We start from the raw sequence: 18867 nt of genomic DNA, 5'->3' as shown, positions 1-18867 counted from the left end.
GTGGATGTGAGTATTGTGGAACTTTTGTTTATTTATTGTATGCTCTGGAGTGGGAAACTGGGAGGGAGGGAGGGAGCGAGTACTTTTCTGCCTCCCAGAAAAGTATGATCCCAGCCAGGCAAGTATATGACAATCTGTTCTCCAGTTCTAATCAGTTTGCTACAGAAGGAACCTTTGTTTGGTTGAGTTCTCTCTTCTCTTCATAGTACTGTTCGATCCTTGTGTGTGTTAGATTCAGTCTATATTTCCAGAAAGAATATATTGAAAAGTTTGGTGCAAAAGCAACAAGCTTGATCACATTTTTCTTAGAGGTTCTGGTATCTCTTTGGATCTTGTTAGGCAGTTTATGAAAATATGGTAAAATTCTGCCTTTTGAATGCTGAAGTCTCCTATTTCAGGCACTTCAGTGATGAATGATTGAGCTGTTGAGTAAAGACTAGCTAATAAATTTAATTTTAGGCCCACCCAGGAATTTAAATTGCTTTATTGAACCCCCACATCCTGGGCTCTAATTTCATATCCTTTTGGGGGCAGCTGACTGCCTAGGGCAAAGGCATCCTCTTCTCTTCCAAAAATTGTTGTACTGGAAATAAGCATTGTGGGTTTTTAATAAAGGTGTTTTTTAAAGGAAAGGTCTGTAAGCAGGACCTAGCTGGTAACTAGTATAGCTGAACCTCCAGGCAGTTTCATGAAAGCACTTTCAAATTTTCCATGTTATGCCCCATCTCCACTAATACTTTGTCTTTGCCCATTGGACACTCAACTTTCCTTCATCTGCTTTTCTAGCCTTAATGGAAAAGGAGAGTGAAGTCCACACCAAATCTATCAGCCTGGTTACTTGAGAGGGACCTTCCTTTCAGGAAGGTATGGAATTACCCAGGAAAGGAGATTGGCTAAAATGAAGACATGTGAGACTGTCTTTAGATCCGTTTGCTTATTTATTCTGATCTTTCCTTCAGGAAAAGAGGGAATCCCTGCCTGAGGATGAAACTATGTGCTATGCGCCATTTCAGTGTCTATATCTCCCACCATGCCATTTTCCACTGTAGGCTTTGAAATATCAAATATTCATATAGCATCCTTTCATGCTATGATATGATCCTCAATATGGGCAAGAACTAGAAAGAGAAACAAAACAGGAGGCCCCTGCAAGCCTCCCTTCTCCAATTTCTGTATCCTTAAACAGGACTTTGGCCAGGATACCTTTACATAGAGTTCTGTGTACTCGTGGCTCCTCAGAAAAGCCAAATGTCCTCTGTAAAATAGCACAAATTATAAGCTGTCCAATTAACTTGTCTAATAAATTCAATTTGCTTTTTTATTTAGAAACTTGGAGAAACGGTGAACGTGAGTATTGTGAAACCTTTGTGTGATTACTGTATGGTCCCTAGTAGTAATATGAGAGGAAGGGAGGGAAGGAAGGCGGAATTTCCAAGAAAGGTCATACAAATATTTCCACTGTTACTTTGACTTTGCAAGTTGGACAGTCTGCTCTCCTTTATCTGCTCTTCTAACTTTAATGAGTAGGAGAGTGAACTCCATACCAAATATATCAGCCTGGCTGTTAGAGAGGGAGCCTCCTTTCGAGAAGGTATGGAAGAATTCAAGAAAGGAAATTGGCAAAAATGAAGGCAACTGCACAACACGTGAGACTGAATCAGCTTCCGTTGGTTTGCCTTTATATTCTGATCTCTGCCACAAGAAATGGTAGAATTCCTGCTTGAGGATGAAACTCTGTGTTAGGTGGCAAACCTGGGACTGGATCTCCCACCATACCATTTGCTAATCAGTTCGATTTGCTTTTCAGTTTAGGGTCTTGATGTGAATGCAGCCATGAATGTGTTGTGATTCTTGAGTGGATTTCCTATATGATTTATAGCAGGAAAGTGGAAAGGAGATGGGGAGGAAAGGAAAAGTTATTCTCTGTCACAATATATAACTTCATCTAGGGAAGAATTCACAGAGCTAAAATGCTTGCCATTTCCAAAGCCAGGAATTAATTTTTTTAGGCATTTAGATATAATCTGCTGCCCCTTGTAGGTCTCTTTTTTACACTTCTGTTTCATTAAATCCTGGACCTTGGCCAGACATGAATGTCTAATAAATTCAATTTCCTTTTCTATTTAGAACCTTGATTTGCAAAAGACATTGCAAGTGAGTATTGTGAAACCTTTGTGTGATTGCTATATGGTTTGTAGTAGTAAAATGGGAGAAAGAAAGGGAAGGAAGGAGGAACTCTTCTGTGACTCAGAGGATGATCCAAGGCATGCAAGAACTTGTTACAGATAGGTAGCCGTGTTGGTCTGCCATAGTCAAAACAAAATAAAAAAAATTCCTTCCAGTAGCACCTTAAAGACCAACTAAGTTGTTCTAGGTATGAGCTTTCGTGTGCATGCACACTTCTTGGAAGAACTCGTTAGGCTGTAAGGCTTGCCATTTGGCTGGCAACTAATATTGTTTGCCAGACCCATCCAGGGTCTAAAACTGCCTTAGTTCTGCACTCTCGCAGCCTGGGCTCAGTCTCTATATCTTTGTCTTAGGCAGTGGATCTCCTTGCATCATCTTCTATTCAGAAAATTGTTCTACTGGAAATAAGAATCTTGGGTTTTTGTTTTTTTTAATATAAAGGCTTTTAGGAAATGTCTGCAAGCAGGAGGAGGCTGGCAACTAGTATAGCAGAACTTCGAAGCAAGTTCATAAAATTATTTCCACATTTTCCATGTATGCCCCATCTCCACTATGACTTTGTCTTTTCAAGTTGGACAGTCTACTCTTCTTTATCTGCTCTTCTAACCTTAATGAATAGGAGACTGAATTCCACGCCAAATATATCAGCCTGACTGTTAGAGAGGGACCCTCCTTTTGGGAAGATAAAGAAAATTTCACAAAAGGAAATTGGCTAAAATGAAGGCAGCTGTGCAACACATGAGACTGAATCAGTTTCCGTTGGCTAATGAGTTCGATTTGCTTTTCAGTTTAGGATCTTGATGTGAATGCAGCCATGAATGTATTGTGATTCTTGAGTGGGTTTAATATATGATTTGTAGTGGGAAAGTGGAAGGGAGTTGGGAGGTGGGGAGAGGAATAGTTATTCTCTGTTACAATATATAACCTCATGCTGGGAAGAATTCACAGAGCTAAAATGCCTGCCCTTTCCTAAAGCAATGAATTCTTTTAGGCATTCAGATATAATCTGCTGCCCCCTGCAGGTTTCATTTTTTACATTTCTGTATTCTTAAATACTGAACTTTGGCCAGACACTAGAATCATAGAATCATAGAATCATAGAGTTGGAAGAGACCACAAGGGCCATCGAGTCCAACCCCCTGCCAAGCAGGAAACGCCATCAGAGTACTCCTGACATATGGTCGTCAAGCCTCTGCTTAAAGACCTCCAAAAAAGGAGACTCCACCACACTCCTTGGCAGCAAATTCCACTGTCAAACAGCTCTCACTGTCAGGAAGTTCTTCCTAATGTTTAGGTGGAATCTTTTTTCTTGTAGTTTGGAACCATTGCTCAGTGTCCGCTTCTCTGGAGCAGCAGAAAACAACCTTTCTCCCTCCTCTATGTGACATCCTTTTATATATTTGAACATGGCTATCATATCACCCCTTAACCTCCTCTTCTCCAGGCTAAACATGCCCAGCTCCTTTAGCCGTTCCTCATAAGGCATCGTTTCCAGGCCTTTGACCATTTTGGTTGCCCTCCTCTGGACACGTTCCAGTTTGTCAGTGTCCTTCTTGAACTGTGGTGCCCAGAACTGGACACAGTACTCCAGGTGAGGTCTGACCAGAGCAGAATACAGTGGCACTATTACTTCCCTTGATCTAGATGCTATACTCCTATTGATGCAGCCCAGAATTGCATTGGCTTTTTTAGCTGCCGTGTCACACTGTTGGCTCATGTTGGCTCACTAATATCTACTGTTGGCTCACTAATATCTAATAAATTGAATTTGCTTTTCTATTTAGAGCCTTGCTCTGCCAGAGAAACTGCAAGTGAGTATTGCGAAAGCTTATTGTGTTTACGATACAGTTTGTTGCAGTAAAATGGGAGGAAGAGAGAGAAGGAAGGAGGAACTCTTCTGTGACTCAGTGGATGACCCAAATCATGGAAGAACTCATTAGGCGATAATGTTTGCCATTTGGCTGGCAACTAATATTAGTTGCCACCCCTCTTTTCCAGAAGGTATGGAATGATTCAAGGAAGGAAATGGGCTAAATTCCTGGACTTTTGGCTAAACATTCTCTCAAACAGAGGACACTTTTACACAGTGGACTGTGTGCTGATGGTTCTTCAGAATAAGCAATTGTCCTCTCTCAAGTATTGCAAAATATATGTCGTGCAAAGAACATGAAAGCCTAATATGTTCAATTTGCTTTTCACTGTAGGTTTTGAATCAAATGGTGAATGTGAGTATTGTGAAAGCTTTCTATGGTTATTCTATGGTTTGTAGTGAGAACTTTCCATTTATTTCCATTTAGGGTGCTGTTGAGAAAGTGAATGTTTGAATTGTGAACCATTGTTTTGTCTACGTAGTCCATAATGGGAAAGTGGGAGGAAGGCGGGGAAGAAAAGAGTAGGTCCCCCCCCCCAAATAGAATCCAAGTCAGGGAAGAACAAACAGAGCTAATATGATTGCCCTTTCTTAAAGCTAGGCATTTGTCAAAGCATTTGCTGCCCCCCTACATTCATTGCTACCATTAAGAAAATGAAAGCTGGGGCGTCTCATTGTAGATCTCCCCAAGCAGTGTTTCATATGTATCTGGACTTTGATTAATCTCCCTTCATATAGAGAGCACTTTTAAATAGCTGACAACCCTTCAAAGTAGATGATTTTCCTATGTATAGGTGTTACCTGACATAGTGTTATGAGTACATAAAAGCCCAAGTAATTCCATTTGCTTTTCAATTTAGGATCCTCAGGTGCATTCGACACTGGAAGTGAGTATTTTGAAGTCTTTGTGTATTACCTATATGGTCTGTTTTGTTTGAACCTCCCCCTGCAAAATGCAATTCTAGGCCCATCCAGGTTCTAAAATTGCCTTTATAAATCCCTGCAGCCTAGGCTCCATCTATATATCTTTGTTTTGGGCAGCTGATTTCTCTTTTGTTCAGAAAATAGTTTTATCTTGAAAAGAAGAATCTGGGCTTTTAAGAGAGGCTTTTTAGGAAAGCTCTGCAAGCAGGAGTTGGCTCTCAACAGAATAGCTGAACTTCCAAACAATATCATGAAAATATTTTCAGATTTTCCTTGTATGCTCCAACTCCACTATTATTTTTTGGCCTTGCCAGACTACACAAACACCTGAAAAGCTCAACCCAGAATTCAGATAAAAACTAAAAACACCAATCTCTTCAGAACGCCATGGTTTTTAATATTATATGTTATATGATGTACTTACTTTAGAGTTTCAATTTAATTTACAAATTCTAAAATTTTAAAAAGTAATTAAAAATTATTATATTATATATATATAAATGTCCAAAAATGTATTTATTTAATATTTCTAAGAGCTGCTTGCAAACTTTCTTCTTGGGATCTCAATGGGATAACACACACACACACACACACACACACACACACACATTGTACATACATCTCCACCTTATGGGGTTCTATTTAGGATAAATGGGCCTTCTTGGAGTAAAATATAACAGAATAAAGATAGCACTTACTTCAGGAATTTCTTTAAAAAGTTTTTTATTTAAAAGATATCTGAAAAGCTAGTCAGGCTTTTCTTTTAAAAATGTGTTCCAATGCTGAGTTATAGCTTGCTGTTGCCTGATAGAATTAACGCTTTGAAAGAATTCTTGTTAGTACTTGATATGTATTGACCCAACTATGTGTTACGTGTCATATCTGTGACCGGATCTCCCATACCATTTGCTAATCAGTTCAATCTGCTTTTCAATTTAGCGTGCTGATGCGAATGGAGCCTTGGCAGTGAGTATTGAGATTTTTTTGTTTTCTTTTTAGTGGGAAAGTGGACATGAGGAAGAAAGGAAAAGTTACTCTCTGCCACAATATAACCTCAGCCAGGGAAGAATTCACAGAGCTAAAATGCCTTGCCTTTCCAAAGGCAGGAATTTTGAACGATTATATTTTAGATATAATCTGCTGTGCCCTGTATCCTTAAACTGGACTTTGGCCACATATTCTCTCAAAGGACACTTTTACATAGTGGACTGTGTACTGATGGTTCTTCAGAATAAACAACTGTGCTCTGTCAAGTGTTGCAGATTATAAGGGGCGCAAACAACATGAAAGCCTAACAAGTTTTATTTGTTTTTCACTGTAGGGTTTGCAAGGTCTATTGAGCGTGAGTATTGTGAAACCTTTGAATGATTATTATATTGTATGTAGTGTGAAAATGGAAAGCAGGAAGGGAAGGAAGGAGGTGGTCAGAGGATGATCCCAGCAAGGGAAGAACTCATTGGGCTATAATGTTTGCCATTTGTTACAGGCAGCCAACTTTTGATACCCAAGCAGAGAATTATAAAATTTAGCACAAAAACATAGGAAGTTCAACTTGTTATTTCCATTTAGTTCTTCTCTTTTTCAAAATATGATCCAAGCCAGGGAAGAACAGAGAGAGTTAATATGATTGCCCTTTTTAAAAGGTAGGCATTTGTGAAGAGCATTTGATTATCATTTGCTGCTTCCCTACATTCATTGCTGACATGAAGTAAATAAAAGCTGGGATGTCTTATTGTAGGTGTCTCTAAGATAGTGTAATATGTAACTGGACTTGGATTGACATCCCTTCATATTTCTCCTCACTTTGCATGGTTTTGCCTTTGTACGTAAACCCCCGAAACATGACGCCCATGGGGCATGCAGATCTACTGTACTGTATATTGTCACTTCATATGACAAGTCTTGGGTTTCCAGTTGGTGTAAAGCTTTTGGGAACATTGGGGTGTGAATGCCACATGAATAATTGGAGTATCTGAATTCTCCTAGTGCTCTGTCTCTTGAAGCCCACGTAATTTGAGTTGTATTAAAATGTTCATATCTCACATATCCTTCCTGGAAAAGGTCCCTTAGTATTGCTAACAGCCATATTAAAAGCAAGAATCTGTGAAGCAAAGGAAACATATGAAACAAAACCCCAAAACTACAGCAGCAATGAGAAACGTGGAAGACATAGTAACTTATCTCTTCCTGAAATGTGGGCATAACCACCCAAAAGGCCCTTCCTTTCACACTCACCACCAATAACACAGTTAGTGATGCAAACCAGAGCCAGGCCTTTTCTGAAGATCAAAGTGAGTTTCCTCCTGAGATTCAGATGTCTTCCTGACCCAGTGCCCCCATAAGGCCAGTCAGTCCAGGGTCTCAAATTGTCTTACTGTGTGACCACAGATTGGATTCTGTTCCTTTCCTTTTGCTTTGGGAAACTGATTTCCATGGCATCCTCTTTTAATTTGTGTCAAAATACTATTGTCCTGGAAGGGAAAATACACAAGGATTTTTGGGAAAGATCTGGACTTGGACCAGGCATCCCCTCAAAAGAGAACACATTTTTATTGAAGACTGACTGTTTTCAGTTATCTACTTTCAAAGACTCATCTGTAATGTAGGGTACCTGAAAGCCTAATAAGTTCAATTTGTTTTTCAATTTAGGGTCTTGATTTGTCCAAAGTACTAGGCGTGAGTATTGTGGAACTTTTGTGTATTTATTGTATAGTCTATATTGGGAAGGTGGGAGGGAGGCAAGGAGGAAGTTCTTCTCTCGCTCAGAATATGAGATCCCAGCCAGAGAAGAATATGACAAGCAATCGATTCTTCTGTTCTAAGCAGCCTACTATAGAAGGAAGCCTTTGCAGCTAAATTATCTCTTCTTTCTGTAGTAGTGTTGGATTCATGGTGTGTATTAGATCTTGACGAGTTTGGTACTAAAGCAACAGAGTTACTCAGTTTCCCTCAGAGTTTCAGGTGTCTCTTTGGATCTTAATATGTAGCATATGGAAATATGAGGAAATGCTGCCTATTGGTAAAAGTAAAAAAATATGCTATTTGATACATATTTTTGATAGATTGATAACCATGCATATATTACGGATAGCAATGAGACAGTTTTCAGCATAATGTGAGCAGGTAGTGCTGCCTCCAGAAACTGCAGCTTGCAGAACAGCCAGGAGAGGGAGAAATCTGGATTTCTAGTGGGAATTGAGGACTTCAGTTGCATGTTAATGTACACGGGGGTCAAAGTGCACATCAATAGCAACACAAGTTTCTTTCTCATACTGGTAACTCACAACGTAACTTATGCACGTTCAGCTTTACTCACTTGGCTAAACATAAATAAATAAGGGGGCGGACGTTTGAGGGGAGAAACTTTGTTAACCCTACCTTAGGAGAGTGTTTGGAGGTGCAGGGAGAATGTATTTTGATTATACAAAATTTTGGCTTTATGCGTTGTCCCTGGAACATAACCCTCATGTATGTTGAGAGTCACTTCTAATACAGAGATGTGAACAGAAACAAGTATAATGTGTTTCTCCTGTAATATACTCAGAAATGGGGTAATAACATAAATAAATAAATAACAGAAATAAATAACAATTTGATCTTTTCTGTATTTTCTTTTAATATATTTGATGATAAAATATATGAAAAGCAAAAAAGCAAAAAACTAAAAAAACACTATTGTTTCCCTTTGTAAAACAACAACAGAGGAAGAAGAGATCTCCAGTAAGTATCCAGTATTTATTGTGACTTTTCAATTTAAAAAAAGAATTATTTATTTTTTAACATTTAGTCATGTGGTCGTATCCTGATTGATTCTGGTTCATGTCTTCTGGGAATCTGAAACTAAATCAAATAGCCCAGGCATGGGTAGAATTTATTCTGGGCTCCTTCATTATACTGTTCTTTGGGGAGGTGTTTTTTGTGGGGCGGGGGGTCCTGTCCTTCTCTTTGGGAAATTTTTATACTGCAACTGAAATCACAATTAAAAAAAATATATCTTTGATGTAGGCTGGAAAACATCTAGTTATTTCCTAAAAGAGACCTTTTTGATGTTATGTCCCTCTGCTGTATTTTTGTCCCTGTGGGTTGGTCTGTCTGATATCCTCTCCTTTACCTTCTGTCCTAAGCCTTTTGGCAAATGATGATAGACATTTCACTGAATCTATTAGCCCCAAATATTGGGGAGGGGAACTTCAGGAAATGATGAAGAAAGCCAAGGGGAAGAAAAAATCCAGTCTGATGTAGAGATGAGGGAGAAATTAGATTCAGCTATCATTTTAAACCCCACTTGCCTACTTCTCACTTTCTGAAACAAAATGCTGTACTAACTGGAACATATCAGCGCTTCTGAATTCAACATTCACTGAATGTTGCAGTGGTGCTCTCCAGGCAAGCAGTGTGTACAAAAATGCATGGGGCAGGGTAAAAATATGCGTTTATTAGTTAAAGTAACATACAAAAAGTGCGTTACATTACAGATTATTTACAATAATTTGAAATCCAGAAGGTTTCTTAGGAAACATATGGGAGCAGGATCTGGCTGGCAAATAGTTTACCCAATGATTTTTCTAAAAAGAGTTTTCAGATTTTCCGCATTATGCCCCACCTCCACTATTTCCTTCTCTTTGCAATTTGGTTGGATTCCTCTCCTTTGTTATGGAATTGCTCTGTAAAGAAAAATGACTAATATGGAGGCAGTTGTGATGCACATGAGACTGAATCAGTTCAGATCGCTTCTGCTTTCTCTTCTGATGTTTCCTTGATGAATAGGGGAATCCTTGCCTTAGGACCTAAATATGTGTTACATGACATTTCCACATGTTAAGCAGTTAAGAGAACATGGCAGACTAACAAGTTGAATTTCCTTTTCAATTTAGCTTCTGGGTGGAGCAACTAGCGTGAGTATTGAGAAATCTTCATACCCTAAGATTTGTAGTGGGAGGGAGAAGGTCTTCTGTTGCTCATAGGATGATCCCACTGGGGGGGAAATTCACTACGCTATAATGTTTTCCATTTGTGAAAGCCAGTCATTATTACTCAAGGAAGTTTGAATTCCAAACCAAGGAATTTTAGCCTCATCAATAACTTATCTTATCCTACTGGCTGGCAACCAGTCTAGCAGAATGTCCAAGCAATTCCATGAAAATATTTTCAAATTTTACATAAGTTACTTTTTGTTGTTGTTGTTTTACACATTTTCCACTATTACTTTGTCTTTGCACGTTGGACGGTCTGCTCTTCTTTATCCGCTCTTCTAACCCTAGTTTGCCTGTAAATTCTCATTTTCCCCCATGAAGTGGGAGAATCCCTGCCTGAAGATAAAACTGTGTTACGTGATATACTTGTGGCTGGAGCTCCCATCATGCAGTTTGCTAATCATTTCAATTTGTTGTTCAATTTAGAATCTTGGTTTGTCTGATGTAGTGGACATGAGTATTATGGCACTTTTTGTACTTATTGTATGATCTGGAGTGGGAAACTGGGAGGGAGGGCTTTTCTGCCTCAAAATATGATATCACTGCCAGCGAAGAAAATGACGAACAATCTGTTCTCCCACGATGCCATTTGCTAATCAGTTCATTTTGTTGTTCAATTTAGAGTCTTGGTGTGTCTGGTTTAGTGGATGTGAGTATTGTGGAACTTTTGTTTATTTATTGTATGCTCTGGAGTGGGAAACTGGGAGGGAGGGAGGGAGCGAGTACTTTTCTGCCTCAAAGTATGATCCCAGCCTGGCAAGTATATGACAATCTGTTCTCCAGTTCTAATCAGTTTGCTACAGAAGGAACCTTTGTTTGGTTGAGTTCTCTCTTCTCTTCATAGTACTGTTCGATCCTTGTGTGTGTTAGATTCAGTCTATATTTCCAGAAAGAATATATTGAAAAGTTTGGTGCAAAAGCAACAAGCTTGATCACATTTTTGTTAGAGGTTCTGGTATCTCTTTGGATCTTATTACGCAGTTTATGAAAATATGGTAAAATTCTGCCTTTTGAATGCTGAAGTCTCCTATTTCAGGCACTTCAGTGATGAATGATTTAGCTGTTGAGTAAGGACTAGCTAATAAATTAAATTTTAGGTCCACCCAGGAATTTAAATTGTTTTATTGAACCCCCACATCCTGGGCTCTAATTTCATATCCTTTTGGGGGCAGCTGATCGCCTAGGGCAAAGGCATCCTCTTCTCTTCAGAAAATTGTTGTACTGGAAATAAGCATTGTGGGTTTTTAATAAAGGTGTTTTTTAAAGGAAAGGTCTGTAAGCAGGACCTAGCTGGTAACTAGTATAGCTGAACCTCCAGGCAGTTTCATGAAAGCACTTTCAAATTTTCCATGTTATGCCCCATCTCCACTAATACTTTGTCTTTGCCCGTTGGACACTCAACTCTCCTTCATCTGCTTTTCTAACCTTAATGGAAAAGGAGAGTGAAGTCCACACCAAATCTATCAGCCTGGTTACTTGAGAGGGACCTTCCTTTCAGGAGGGTATGGAATTACCCAGGAAAGGAGATTGGCTAAAATGAAGACATGTGAGACTGTCTTTAGATCCGTTTGCTTATTTATTCTGATCTTTCCTTCAGGAAAAGAGGGAATCCCTGCCTGAGAATGAAACTATGTGCTATGTGCCATTTCAGTGTCTATATCTCCCACCATGCCATTTTCCACTGTAGGCTTTGAAATATCAAATATTCATATAGCATCCTTTCATGCTATGATATGATCCTCAATATGGGCAAGAACTAGAAAGAGAAACAAAACAGGAGGCCCCTGCAAGCCTCCCTTCTCCAATTTCTGTATCCTTAAACAGGACTTTGGCCAGGATACCTTTACATAGAGTTCTGTGTACTCATGGCTCCTCAGAAAAGCCAAATGTCCTCTGTAAAATAGCACAAATTATAAGCTGTCCAATTAACTTGTCTAATAAATTCAATTTGCTTTTTTATTTAGAAAATTGGTTTGGGAGAAACGTTGAACATGAGTATTGTGAAACCTTTGTGTGATTACTATATGGTCTGTAGTAGTATTATGAGAGGAAAGGAGGGAAGGAAGGCGGAATTTCCAAGAAAGGTCATACAAATATTTCCACTGTTACTTTGAATTTGCAAGTTGGACAGTCTGCTCTCCTTTATCTGCTCTTCTAACTTTAATGAGTAGGAGAGTGAACTCCATACCAAATATATCAGCCTGGCTGTTAGAGAGGGAGCCTCCTTTCGAGAAGGTATGGAAGAATTCAAGAAAGGAAATTGGCAAAAATGAAGGCAACTGCACAACACGTGAGACTGAATCAGCTTCCATTGGTTTGCCTTTATATTCTGATCTCTGCCACAAGAAATGGTAGAATTCCTGCTTGAGGATGAAACTCTGTGTTAGGTGGCAAACCTGGGACTGGATCTCCCACCATACCATTTGCTAATCAGTTCGATTTGCTTTTCAGTTTAGGGTCTTGATGTGAATGCAGCCATGAATGTATTGTGATTCTTGAGTGGGTTTCCTATATGATTTATAGCAGGAAAGTGGAAAGGAGATGGGGGAAAGGAGGAAAGGAAAAGTTATTCTCTGTCACAATATATAATTTCAGCCAGGGGAAAATTCACAGAGCTAAAATGCTTGCCATCTCCAAAGCCAGGAATTAAATTTTAAACATTCAGATATAATCTGCTGCCCCTTGCAGGTCTCCTTTTTTACACTTCTGTTTCCTTAAATCCTGGACCTTGGCCAGACATGAATGTCTAATAAATTCAATTTCCTTTTCTATTTAGAACCTTGATTTGCAAAAGACGTTGCAAGTGAGTATTGTGAAACCTTTGTGTGATTGCTATATGGTTTGTAGTAATAAAATGGGAGAAAGAAAGGGAAGAAAGGAACTCTTCTGATGATCCAAGGCATGGAAGAACTCATTAGGTGATAATGTTTGCCATTTGGCTGGCAACTAATATTATTTGCCAAACCCATCCAGGGTCTAAAATTGCCTTAGTTCTACACTCTCACAGCCTGGGCTCAGTCTCTATATCTTTGTCTTAGGCAGTGGATCTCCTTGCATCATCTTCTATTCAGAAAATTGTTCTACTGGAAATAAGAATCTTGGGTTTTTGTTTTTTTAATATAAAGGCTTTTAGGAAATGTTTGCAAGCAGGAGCAGGCTGGCAACTAGTATAGCAGAACTTTCAAGCAAGTTCATAAAATTATTTCCACATTTCCCATGTATGCCCCATCTCCACTATTACTTTGTCTTTTCAAGTTGGACAGTCTACTCTTCTAACCTTAATGAATAGGAGACTGAATTCCACACCAAATATATCAGCCTGACTGTTAGAGAGGGACCCTCCTTTTGGGAAGATACGGAATTATTCACGAAAGGAGATTGGCTAAAATGAAGGCAGCTGTGCAACACATGAGACTGAATCAGTTTTCGTTTGTTTGCCTTTATATTTTGTTCTTTGCCACATGAAACGGTAAAATTCTTGCTTGAGGATGAAACTATGTGTTAGGTGGCAAACCTGGGACTGGATCTCCCACCATTTGCTAATCAGTTCGATTTGCTTTTGAGTTTAGGGTCTTGATGTGAATGCATCCATGAATGTATTGTGATTCTTGAGCGGGTTTCCTATATGATTTGTAGTGGGAAAGTGGAAGGGAGTTCGGGGTGGGGAGAGGAAAAGTTATTCTCTGTTACAATATATAACCTCATGCTGGGAAGAATTCACAGAGCTAAAATGCTTGCCCTTTCCTAAAGCAATGAATTCTTTTAGGCATTCAGATATAATCTGCTGCCCCCTGCACGTCTCATTTTTTACATTTCTGTATACTGAACTTTGGCCAGACACTAATATCTAATAAATTCAATTTGCTTTTCTATTTAGAGCCTTCGTCTGCCAGAAAAACTGCAAGTGAGTATTGCGAAAGCTTAGTGTGTTTACGATACGGTTTGTTGCATTAAAATGGGAGGAATAGAGAGAAGGAAGGAGGAACTCTTCTGTGACTCAGTGGATGCCCCAAACCATGGAAGAACTCATTAGACGATAATATTTGCCATTTGGCTGGCAACTAATATTATTTGCCACCCCTCTTTTCCAGAATGTATGGAATGATTCAGGGAAGGAAATGAGCTAAAATCCTGGACTTTTGGCTAAACATTCTCTCAAACAGAGGACACTTTTACACAGTGGACTGTGTGCTGATGGTTCTTCAGAATAAACAATTGTCCTGTGTCAAGTATTGCAAAATATATGTCGTGCAAAGAACATGAAAGCCTAATATGTTCAATTTGCTTTTCTCTGTAGGTTGTAGATCAATTGTTGAAAGTGAGTATTGTGAAACATTTCTATGGTTGTTCTATGGTTTGTAGTGAGAACTTTCCATTTATTTTCATTTAGGGTGCTGTTGAGAAAGTGAATGTTTGAATTGTGAACCATTGTTTTGTCTACGTAGTCCATAATGGGAAAGTGGGATGAAGGCGGGGAAGAAAAGAGTAGCCCCCCCCCAAAAAATAGAATCCGAGTCAGGGAAGAACAAACAGAGCTAATATGATTGCCCTTTCTTAAAGCTAGGCATTTGTCAAAGCATTTGCTGCCCCCCTACATTCATTGCTACCATTAAGGAAATGAAAGCTGGGGTGTCTCATTGTAGATCTCCCCAAGCAGTGTTTCATATGTATCTGGACTTTGATTAATCACCCTTCATATAGAGAGCACTTTTAAATAGCTGACAACCCTTCGAAGTAGATGATTTCCCTCTGTATAGGTGGGCATCTGACATAGTGTTAAGAGTACATAAAAGCCCAAGTAATTCCATTTGCTTTTCAATTTAGGATCCTGAGGTGCATTCGACACTGGAAGTGAGTATTTTGAAGTCTTTGTGTACTACCTATATGGTCTGTTTTGTTTGAACCTCCCCCTGCAAAATGCAATTCTAGGCCCATCCAGGGTCTAAAATTGCCTTTCTAAATCCCTGCAGCCTAGGCTCCGTCTATATATCTTTGTTTTGGGCAGCTGATTTCTCTTTTGTTCAGAAAATAGTTTTATCTTGAAAAGAAGAATCTGGGCTTTTAAGAGAGGCTTTTTAGGAAACCTCTGCAAGCAGGAGTTGGCTGGCACCAGAATAGCTGAACTTCCAAGCAATATCATGAAAATATTTTCAGATTTCCCTTGTATGCTCCAACTCCACTATTATTTTTTGGCCTTGCCAGACTACACAAACACCTTAAAAGCTCAACCCAGAATTCAGATATATCAAAACTAAAAACACCAATCTCTTCAGAACGCCATGGTTTTTAATATTATATGTTATATGATGTACTTACTTTAGAGTTTCAATTTTAAAAAGTAATAAAAAATTATTATAATATATATATATAAATTTCCAAAAATGTATTTATTTAATATTTCTAAGAGCTGCTTGCAAACTTTCATCTTGGGATCTCAATGGGATCACATTACATACATCTCCACCTTATGGGGTTCTATTTAGGATAAATGGGCCTTCTTGGAGTAAAATATAACAGAATAAACAAGACCTCAAACTATAATAGCACTTACTTCAGGAATTTCTTTAAAAAGTTTTTTATTTAAAAGATATCTGAAAAGCTAGTCAGGCTTTTCTTTTAAAAATGTGTTCCAATGCTGAGTTATAGCTTGCTGTTGCCTGATAGAATTAACGCTTTGAAAGAATTCTTGTTAGTACTTGATATGTATTGACCCAACTATGTGTTACGTGTCATATCTGTGACTGGATCTCCCATACCATTTGCTAATCAGTTCAATCTGCTTTTCAATTTAGCGTGCTGATGCGAATGGAGCCTTGGCAGTGAGTATTGAGATTTTTTTGTTTTCTTTTTAGTGGGAAAGTGGAGATGAGGAAGAAAGGAAAAGTTACTCTCTGTCACAATATAACCTCAGCCAGGGAAGAATTCACACAGCTAAAATGCATTGCCTTTCCAAAGGCAGGAATTTTGAACGATTATATTTTAGATATAATCTGCTGTGCCCTGTATCCTTAAACTGGACTTTGGCCACATATTCTCTCAAAGGACACTTTTACATAGTGGACTGTGTACTGATGGTTCTTCAGAATAAACAACTGTGCTCTGTCAAGTGTTGCAGATTATAAGGGGCGCAAACAACATGAAAGCCTAACAAGTTTTATTTGTTTTTCACTGTAGGGTTTGCAAGGTCTATTGAGCGTGAGTATTGTGAAACCTTTGAATGATTATTATATTGTATGTAGTGTGAAAATGGAAAGCAGGAAGGGAAGGAAGGAGGTGGTCAGAGGATGATCCCAGCAAGGGAAGAACTCATTGGGCTATAATGTTTGCCATTTGTTACAGGCAGCCAACTTTTGATACCCAAGGAGAGAATTATAAAATTTAGCACAAAAACATAGGAAGTTCAACTTGTTATTTCCATTTAGTTCTTCTCTTTTTCAAAATATGATCCAAGCCAGGGAAGAACAGACAGAGTTAATATGATTGCCCTTTTTTAAAGGTAGGCATTTGTGAAGAGCATTTGATTATCATTTGCTGCTTCCCTACATTCATTGCTGACATGAAGGAAATAAAAGCTGGGATGTCTTATTGTAGGTGTCTCCAAGATAGTGTAATATGTAACTGGACTTGGATTGACATCCCTTCATATCTCTCAGGAGCCTCCCACAGCCTTCCAGAGACCTCGCACAACCTTCCCAGAGTCTGGCAAGGTAGTAGCAGGCCTTGAGCGAATGGTTCCATGGGGCCTTCCTCACTTTGCATGGTTTTGCCTTTGTACGTAAACCCCCGAAACATGACGCCCATGTCAATTGCAGATCTACTGTACTGTATATTGTCACTTCATATGACAAGTCTTGGGTTTCCTGTTGGTGTAAAGCTTTTGGGAACATTGGGGTGTGAATGCCACATGAATAATTGGAGTATCTGAATTCTCCTAGTGCTCTGTCTCTTGAAGCCCATGTAATTTGAGTTGTATTAAAATGTTCATATCTCACATATCCTTCCTGGAAAAGGTCCCTTAGTATTGCTAACAGCTGTAATAAAAGGAAGAATCCGTGAAGGAAAGGAAGCATATGAAACAAACAAGCAGCATGTAATATGAACCTGGACTTGATTCCATATTGTTGAACTGGACTTGGACCAGGCATCCCCTCTAAGAGAACACATTTTAATTGAAGACTGTCTGGTGATAGTTATCTATTTTCATAGGCAGTCATCCGTAATGTAGGGCACCTGAAAGCATAATAAGTTCAATTTGTTTTTCAATTTAGGGTCTTGATTTGAACAACTTACTGAGCGTGAGTATTCTGGAACTTTTCTGTATTTTTTATATAGTCCGTAGTGGGAAGGTAGTAGGGAGGCAAGGTGGAAGTTCTTTTCTGCCTCAGAATATGATCCTAGCCAAAAAAGAATATGACAAATAATCGATTCTTCTGTTCTAAGCAGCCTACTATAGAAGGAACCCTTTGCAGCTGAATTATCTCTTTTCTTCATAGTAGTGTTAGATCATGGTATATATTAGATTTGGTCCACATTTCCAGAAATACTATCTTGAAGAGTTTGGTACTTAAGCAACAAGGTTACTCACAGTTTCCCGCAGAGTTTCAGGTGTCTCTTGGGATCTTAGTAGGCCACTCCCTTCCCTGTGTGGGGAGAGAGCCAGTGTGGTTAAGAGCGATGGACTTGTAATCTGGGGAACCGGGTTCGCGTCTCCGCTCCTCCACAAGCAGCTGCTGGGTGACCTTGGGCCAGTCACACTTCTCTGAAGTCTCTCAGCCCCACTCACCTCACAGAGTGTTTGTTGTGGGGGAGGAAGGGAAAGGAGATTGTGAGCCGCTTTGAGACTCCTTAGGGTAGTGATAAAGCGGGATATCAAATCCAAACTCTTCTTCTTCTTCCCACCGTGTTCAGCGGGGGTGTGGCAGTGCCCCCACATCATGGGGGAGTCCCAGCCGCGTCACACCCCCACTGACCAATCCAGTCGGCCGAGGGCGTGGCTTATAGCATTTATGCAGCCGCACGGCCTGGTTGTTCTCCATCTTGGTTCCTGCCTCAGAACATCCACAGGGCTCCCCCTACTGGTGGTTGACCCTTACTGGACTAGCTGCATGGCGGGCAGGAGTCAGATATAGTCGGTTCAATTCCAGTGCCTAAGCCAATACCACTCACATTCTGTGACCAATTAAGTTGTGGCCTTTATTAGCCCATTAACCTAAAATACTGGTGTCCATGTGTTTTATTATTCAACAAATGGGGGAAGGCTCAGGGCCTTGACATGCAATGCAGCACATGGAAATACGGGACAATGCTGCCTATTGGATGTTGAGGTCCTCTCCCTTATACACCTCAGTGATGAATGCTTGAGCTGCTGAGGAAAGACTAACTATATACACACTTCTATATTTCAGGGTGTTACTGGTGTAGTTGTGAGTATTGCTGATACTTTTAAATGAGCAATATTTTGGTTTACAATGAAAGGGGCATTATTACTATTATTAATATTATTTAACTAGATGATACCCAGTAGCTTCTGTTGCATTTGTGTGTAATCTTTGCTTGTGGTCCTAGTGACATTAGTGCGGTCTGAGTAATAGCAGTACTATGGTTCTCCAAGTGGAAATGGAGAGAAGCAGCAGGTTGAGCGCCTGCATAAAGTTGTTAACCCCATTCCCACCCCCCTAGTGCTGCATTTCATGTGGGGACCCAAAATGCTTCCCCCTCAGAATAGTGCCTCGTTTCCCACCCCCCAAACAGGGCTGGAAGGCAGGAAAAATGGCACTGAGCATGAAATGCAAATCTTACCCCCTGGGGGCAAGGGAGGCGCGGTTGGGGAAAGGAGTGGTATTCAAGAATCCATTTAGCCTTCTGATATCTTACATGGCTGAGTTTTCTACCACAAGCCTAGAATGGAAAACA

At 39.6% G+C, this 18867-nt stretch overlaps 1 protein-coding gene and 1 long non-coding RNA gene across 2 annotated transcripts; both read left to right on the top strand.

Moving 5' to 3' along the window:
• Positions 1–4393: 4393 nt before the first annotated feature.
• On the top strand, positions 4394–5988 carry LOC309346184. The gene is made up of 3 exons (XR_014158430.1): positions 4394–4412; positions 4918–4944; positions 5921–5988. It is a non-coding gene; the product is annotated as an uncharacterized lncRNA (long non-coding RNA).
• A 76-nt stretch (positions 5989–6064) lies between these two features.
• On the top strand, positions 6065–17591 carry LOC309347162 (uncharacterized protein; the record flags this gene model as incomplete). Its single annotated transcript, XM_081871502.1, has 12 exons — positions 6065–6193; positions 6303–6323; positions 7631–7657; positions 8684–8701; positions 9856–9876; positions 10577–10603; positions 12731–12757; positions 13832–13858; positions 14252–14272; positions 14779–14805; positions 15747–16149; positions 17223–17591. 11 exons carry the CDS (start codon positions 6065–6067, stop codon positions 15804–15806), a joined length of 405 nt encoding a protein of 134 aa, XP_081727628.1. The 3' UTR covers positions 15807–16149; positions 17223–17591.
• Between the last annotated feature and the right edge of the window lie 1276 nt (positions 17592–18867).

Source organism: Podarcis erhardii (genome assembly GCF_964252035.2).
Source record: "Podarcis erhardii genome assembly, chromosome: 7".
NCBI classification, from domain to species: domain Eukaryota; kingdom Metazoa; phylum Chordata; class Lepidosauria; order Squamata; family Lacertidae; genus Podarcis; species Podarcis erhardii.
This window is presented reverse-complemented; position numbering and strand designations above follow the sequence as displayed.